We start from the raw sequence: 6,919 nt of genomic DNA on the forward strand, positions 1-6,919 counted from the left end.
TCAGAGTGTGTGTGTGCTTGGCACGGAGCCCGGTTGTCGGCTGGCTCATGCGGCCAACGCTGGGGCTCGTGGTGGGCAACGGGGTCACCTCTTCAAAGACCCGGGGCACTTGGGGCCGGGCACAGGGTGTGGACGAAGTACAGACGGGGCGGCCCAGGAGCGCGGGTCTCGGCCTCACCGCCTCATTGCTCGTCGCAGGGCTTCGACCCACTTGCACGGGGAAAATTCTCGGTTGAAAGGTGCCCAAGGGCGGGGGGGGCGGGCACCTCCTCGGGCACCGCACAGGGCACCGCCCCGGGCAAGCGCAGCCCAGCACCCGGCCTCCCCTCCCCCTCGCTGGCAGCCGTCGTGCGAGCCCGGCCACCGCCTCCTCTTCCCTCCCCCTCCTTCCGAGCAGCAGCGGGGAGGGGAGGACTGGGGGCTGGGCGGGCGGCTTTGCCGCGCTTTGGCTTTCTGCGTCAGCAGCCCCAGCAAAACAGCGGCGGGAGCGCGCGCCTAGAGCGCGCTCGTGCACCCATCCCCCGCGGCGCCGGCGCCGCCGAGACCCGGCAAACTAGAGCCCTGAATGACAGTGCGGTCGGCGACTGCGCAGCGCGGGACGCACCAAGGCACTGCCGCTTTAAGCACGCTTGCCCATTGTTCGGAATCGAGCCAATGAGCGAGCGCCCGCTCCCTGCGCTCAGCCAATAGCACTCTGGCAGAGGAGGCTGAGCGCCGCCCACTAATCTATATTAAAGGTTCTGGCGCCGCGTGAGTTCCCCACTGGCTGCTCTGAAAAGCCATCTTTGCATTGTTCCTGTGTCCGGCTCTTCGTTCGCCGCAACCACCTCCGCCGCGCGCTTCCTCCGCCACCGCGGACTCCGGTAGCTTTCTCGCCAGAGTCCTCGAACTCTTGCTTTCTTTTTAATCCGCTGCATCGGATCACCGGCGTGCCCATCATGTCAGACGCGGCCGTGGACACCAGCTCCGAGATCACCACCAAGGTGAGGTTGGACGCCGCCCGCCCCTTCGGGGTCCGCGCGCTGCTGCCGCCGGAGCGGTGTTTGGCGCGCGCACGGCGGCTGGTGTCTCTTCTTCGGGCGGAGAGACCTCTCGCCCCCGGCCTAGGCCCCCAGGCAGCTCACTCTTTTGTGTGCGGGGGAGGGGGCGGGAAGCGCAGCGGCAGGCGTGATGCCCGTCGGGGAGTGGGCCGGGCGCCCGCGGGGCCCCCGAGGGGCGGGGGCTGAGGGGCTCGGGGGGGCGGGGTGTTTTACGGCTCCTGAAACTTGTTTGTGAGTCGTCTGAAAGGTGGCGGGAGGAGAGGGGCCGGCCGAGGGTCGTCAGCCTGCAGGGCGCACGGAAATAACTTTGAAACTCAAGCGCGTTTGGAATCGGAAGTGCTGGGGGGGGGGGCGCGTGTGCTGGCGCGGGGGCGGCTGCGGGAAGCGGCGGCCCCGCAACGAGCGCCCGCCGGCGGCGCTCCTCTTTGTTCGGAGCCGGGCCGCCTCGTTTCGCGCCTTGCAGTGGGTCCGAGGTGGTTTATCTGGACTAAGCGTTGATAAGGTGGAGTCGGGCAGCGGGTCGGCGGGCCGCGACGTCGATTGTCTCCGCGGAGGTGTGAAGGTCTTCTCTGCCCTGGGAGCCCTCAGGGAGGGCGGGGGTAGGCGTCCTCCGGGGAGAGAGCGCCGGGAGCAACCGCCTAGCTTAAGTAATTTACAGCGGTACCCGGGTTTGGCTGTGGAGGAGGCGAGCCCACGCGCCGTTGGTGAGGAAACGGAAAGTGAAGGAACGGCGCGCCGGGGCGACGATGGGCGCCCCCCGCGGCTGCCCGGGAGCTCCGTGTGCGTCGCTGCTCCGGAGGCAACGCGGACGAACAAAAGCTGTGGCCGCGGCTGGCCGGTTGTGGGGTCGAGCCGGGCGCTGGGGGGTTGTCGGGAACTGGTATTGCGGGGTCGCTGCCCTCGGTTTTGAGATCCTGCGCGTTTGGCGCAGCTCCGGTTCTGCGCGCCGGGTCGTTCTCGCGGCCGGCGCGGGGAGCGTCTTCGCTCCGCTCTCGCCCGGAGCGCGGCACTTTAAGGCAGATCGGCTCTTTCTGCGCCCCTCGTGCCTCTTCGGGGACGGACAGGAGTCACCTTGGTGTCTCCTTAACCTCTATGCCCCTGGCGTCACCTCTGGCTTTCTCCCAGGGGTGACTTCCCCCGGCGGAGTGGAGCTGGCGACTGGAATCTCCGCAAGGGCTCCAGCGGGCCCCCCCTCCGGACCAAGCCCGGGAACTAGGTTGGGTGGGGGGAGGGTCGGCCCTTCCCAGTGCGGACGTCCGCGTTCGCTTCCCTCCAAGGTGATTTCCCGCCGGCAGCAATAAATAGCCCCGTGGAGCGCGTCCCCCGACGGCCTCAGGCTGCGGGGCTGAAAAAGCCCCATGGACTTCGGGGCAGTCTCCCGCGGGACTTTGCCCGCCAAATGCCGAGAGGCAGACCCACGCATCGAGGCCTGCTGTGCAGGGTGTCAAGAAGCGCCAGGAAAGACTGCCGAGCACCTCGCGCGGCGGTGGGGCCAGCGCAGCCGGCAGGCTCCTGGTCTTAAGGGTCAGGGGGCGCACTCGGCGGCCCTGGGCCACGTGCTCTGCGCGCGCGGTGCGTGCCGAGGCCCGCGCGCAAAGCCCGCCGGGCGGGGGCTACGCGCCTGCGCGCCGCGTTCTCCCCGCCCCCACCCGCTCCCCGGGGCTTCGGCCGCCAGGGGGCGGGAGCGGGCGGCACCGGGGTTCGCGGCTTGGCTGCGGGTGGTAATGGGGCCGACAGGTGCCCCAGGCCGCTCACTGGACGGAGTCTGAGCTGTGTCTGGCTCGACGCCTGTTCGTGTTGGCGGCAGGGTCGACAGGGCCAGGCGGAAAAAGTTACGGGGCTTCGGGGCGCTCGCGGTGGCGCTGCCCTTTGGAAAGTGGACTGGGTCCGCTCCTCGAGGTGTGGTCTGACGGTCGCTGAGATGGGCCGCGCGGGGCGGCTCCCTTCCTGAAGGAGGGTCAGTCTCTTAAGCCCGGGCACGTTCCTCGGCCAAGACCTGTGACCTCCTGGGACAGCTGTCACAGCTAGGGGACTGGTGGGTTTGGGTTTTTTAAAGAGGTGGGCTGCCGTGGGCTTGATTGGTGCTTAGCTCGGCGGGGAGTACTTGAACCGACCTCCCGGGTTCTGCCAGTTCCCTCCCTTCCATTCCCTTCCCGGGCTAGCCCGCCCACGGGAGTTCTCCCGCAGTGCCCGGGTCCTCCCTCCATTACCTTATTTATTTATGGCACATACCTGCTGTCTTCCAAGAAGGATTTGTGAGAGGCGGAGCTCCCTCTGGTTGGAAACCAGTCCGTGATGGGTGTGTGAGTGAAGTGTTCTCTGGCTCGTCTGCCCGGCCAGACGGGTTTAAGGCTGTGGTGCCACATGGCTCTTGTCTTAAGAAGTAGGAGTAAGGGGCAGTGGGAACAACTGTAGGGGACTCTTGATGTGTTTTTTAAGGGTTGAGAAATTGGAGGAAACCCTGACCACAGACTTGCCGGCTGTCCTGGAGCCCTTCCTTCCCGTGTTTCCAAGTGTAACATGGGGCTGTTAGGACATCCCGATCAGCGCTGTATTCATGCCCCTGAGTTCTGGGCCTCTTTGCCAGCCCCGGGTTTCTTAAAAGACTTACTAGTTCCCTCTTACTTTTTGAAGGACTTAAAGGAGAAGAAGGAAGTTGTGGAGGAGACAGAGAATGGAAGAGACGCACCTGCTAATGGGAACGCTGTGAGTGTCTGCCTTGCCCATGATGCCTAGCCGCTCCTGGCCAGGAAGTTCTCTCACTCCAGCTTGAGCTTAGTCTGGGGTGAGCAAGAAGGCTGAGCCCTTGGCTAGTTCCTGCATCGTGGTCTCCTGGTGGAGCTTTAGGAAGAGGAGTTGAGGTCTCTTGCCTGGTCTTGGGCTGCACGTGCATTGGGTGGGCTGTGGGGGGGGAAGAGCCGGGATTGGACAGGAGTGGTGATCTGTTCTTATTAACAACTTGGTATGTTTTCTGTCGAGGAGAATGAGGAAAATGGGGAGCAGGAGGCCGACAATGAGGTAGATGAAGAAGAGGAAGAAGGTGGGGAGGAGGAGGAGGAAGAAGAGGAAGGTGATGGTGAGTAGCCTTGTTTGTCTCTCCTGTTAGGGGGTACCTTTCCCTGGCCTTGTCTAGCAAAGGGACAGGAGTTGGGTCCTGGGGTTGGGGACCAGTGGCCCACCTACAGCTGGGTTGGTACAGCGGGGCTAGGACTTCGCTGGTTTTAGGCTAGCGAAGTGAAGCTGTGTCCCCATGTATGCACGCTTCCACTGGTGCCTTCCACACACTGGTCTGTTGCTCTCTCCTTCTCTGGAGACCAGTGCCTGCATGGAGGTGGCAAGGTGCCTTTGGCTGCCTCGTTTGTCAGGCAGCAGGGATCAGGGATATTTCTGTTCCCTGGAGAATCTTTCACTGGGAAGTTCCCCTGAGGAGCTGCGGTGTTTTTTTGTCCCCACCCAAGTTCAGGTTGTCGCTGGGTGGGTAGGGTATCAGGATTCTTCCTGGTGTTTGAGGGAAGGCAATGTGGTTTACCCTGGGATTTGATTCTGCAGGTGAAGAAGAGGATGGAGATGAAGATGAGGAGGCTGAGGCAGCTACGGGCAAACGGGCAGCTGAAGATGATGAGGTGGGTTCTGGCTTTGGTGGGGAGTTGGGACCTGAGACATGATAGGCAGAGGGGCTCGTTCCTGCTGTGCAGTCCTGAAAGGCTCCCTTATCTTGAGCAGGAACAGAAAGGAAGCTAGGCCTGTCTTCTCAGAGCTCTGGAAGCCTCTGGAGCAGCCAGTGCCTGGCCCTTGCCTTTTTTCTGTAGAAGTGGGGGTGGGCCCGGTGTGTGCTTGCAGGGCCTTGACCATCTTTCTCTGTGCAGGATGATGATGTTGACACCAAGAAGCAGAAGACTGATGAGGATGACTAGACAGCAAAAAAGGAAAAGTTAAACTTAACAAAAAAAAAAAGGCCACCGTGACCTATTCACCCTCCACTTCCCGTCTCAGAATCTAAACGTGGTCACCTTCGAGTAGAGAGTCCCGCCCGCCTGCCCAGCGCAGGCAGTGCCACCCGCAGATGACACACGCTCTCCGCCACCCAACCAAAACCACAACGTGAATTTGCAACAGGGGAGGAAAAAAGAACCAAAACTTCCAAGGCCCTGCTTTTTTTCTTAAAAGTACTTTAAAAAGGAAAATTTGTTTGTATTTTTTATTTACATTTTATATTTTTGTACATATTGTTAGGGGTCAGCCATTTTTAATGATCTCGGATGACCAAATCAGCCTTTGGAGCGTTCTCTGTCCTACTTCTGACTTTACTTGTGGTGTGACCATGTTCATTATAATCTCAAAGGAGAAAAAAAACCTTGTAAAAAAAGCAAAAACAACAACAAAAAAACAATCTTATTCCGAGCATTCCAGTAACTTTTTTTGTGTATGTACTTAGCTGTACTATAAGTAGTTGGTTTGTATGAGATGGTTAAAAAGGCCAAAGATAAAAGGTTTCTTTTTTTCCTTTTTTGTCTATGAAGTTGCTGTTTATTTTTTTTGGCCTGTTTGATGTATGTGTGAAACAATGTTGTCCAACAATAAACCGGAATTTTATTTTGCTGAGTTGTTCTAACAAAGCTGTCTCAAGCCTGGTTTTTCTGCATTTCAGTTTCTCTAGGTGACCTGTGGGGGGGGCAAGGACAGGAGGAGGGGGCATTGGAAGGATCTTGAATTCAAGCCCAGCCAGATTTCCTGGGGATAGTGGGCTGAAGACCCCCCAGTTGTCAAGAATGGGTGGGAGCAGCATGGTGGGTGGCCAGAGAGATCAAGAGCTGAGCTGTGGCTGGCCACTAAGACCTTCCGGGAGGGTACTGGGAATTAAGAATTCTGAAGGGGAGGCCACTTCCGGGGAGTTGGTCTACTGATTGTACCAAGAGCCATTTCCCAGTGGTATTGGATGTCAGGTGGATCAGGGTGCTCTGGAAGATAATGTCCGCATCCCCAGGTACTACCAGGAATGGGCTACATGAGGCACTGTTGTTACACAGACCCCACCCCCCCAGGGTTGGGGTGGGTGGGTGGTGGCACAGGCCAAGTGTGAACATGGCCAAGACCGCAGATAAGCCACCTGCCCATGGGGCTACCCATAACCTAAGCCTTTCCTCCTGGGTCCTCACCCAATTAGTTGGTGACTGTGGCTCCCCCTGGTGGTGGCATGTGGCACCTTGTCCCTCTGGACTTATTTTCAGGGCCCCAACGTAGGCTTGCCCTAATTCCCCAAGCTCTTTTCAAGGAGAAAGAAGTGGACCTTGGTTAGGGAGGTTGGCCAGCCTTCCCCTTGAACACAGTTGAAGATCGTAGATGAGCGCTTAGGATTTTCAGACGGCTGGTTGTGTGCGGTGAGTCGGGAAAGCTAACGGAAGTGAAGGTGAACAGGAGTTCAAGTCCTTGGGGGCAGGAGCTACTAGAGCGCTCTAAGCCTCCTGGGGCTTGCAGGTAAGCTTCACAAGTGGAACCCTGCAACACCCCCCCCCCCCCCCCGCCCCTCACAAGCTTCCATAGCGTGCTCCTGAATCATGCCCATTCTCTAGGGGGTTAGCAAGGGTTGACACCTTAGCTGTTCGGGGTGCTGAGAATGGGACAGTCTGTTCACTAAGGATCTAAAAGCAGGGGTTCTGTTCCCACTTCTGTAACCAGCTGGGTGATCCTGGGCCTCCTTTATCCTTCCTGAATGCAGCTGTTTTTTTTTTTGTTTGTTTGTTTGTTTTTTTGGGGGGGTGTGAAGATTTATTTGGGGGAGGGAGAGAGAATCTCCAGGAGACTCTTTTTTTTTTTTAAAGATTTTATTTATTTATTTGACAGAGAGAGATCACAAGTAGATGGAGAGGCAGGCAGAGAGA

General features: G+C 59.0%; 1 protein-coding gene across 2 annotated transcripts; it reads left to right on the forward strand.

Annotated features, from left to right (window-relative positions):
* Nucleotides 1–755: 755 nt before the first annotated feature.
* Nucleotides 756–5,656, forward strand: LOC122902415 (prothymosin alpha). 2 transcript variants are annotated; one of them, XM_044241849.1, is made up of 5 exons: nt 756–983; nt 3,675–3,746; nt 4,020–4,116; nt 4,590–4,663; nt 4,907–5,656. In XM_044241849.1, exons 1-5 carry the CDS (start codon nt 939–941, stop codon nt 4,952–4,954), a joined length of 336 nt encoding a protein of 111 aa, XP_044097784.1. In that variant the 5' UTR covers nt 756–938; the 3' UTR covers nt 4,955–5,656. The 2 variants fall into 2 exon arrangements, with proteins under 2 accessions (XP_044097784.1, XP_044097785.1); XM_044241850.1 differs by having other exon boundaries at nt 757–983; nt 4,023–4,116.
* Nucleotides 5,657–6,919: the final 1,263 nt, after the last annotated feature.

This window comes from Neovison vison, chromosome 3 (genome assembly GCF_020171115.1).
Source record: "Neovison vison isolate M4711 chromosome 3, ASM_NN_V1, whole genome shotgun sequence".
NCBI classification, from domain to species: Eukaryota; Metazoa; Chordata; class Mammalia; order Carnivora; family Mustelidae; genus Neogale; species Neogale vison.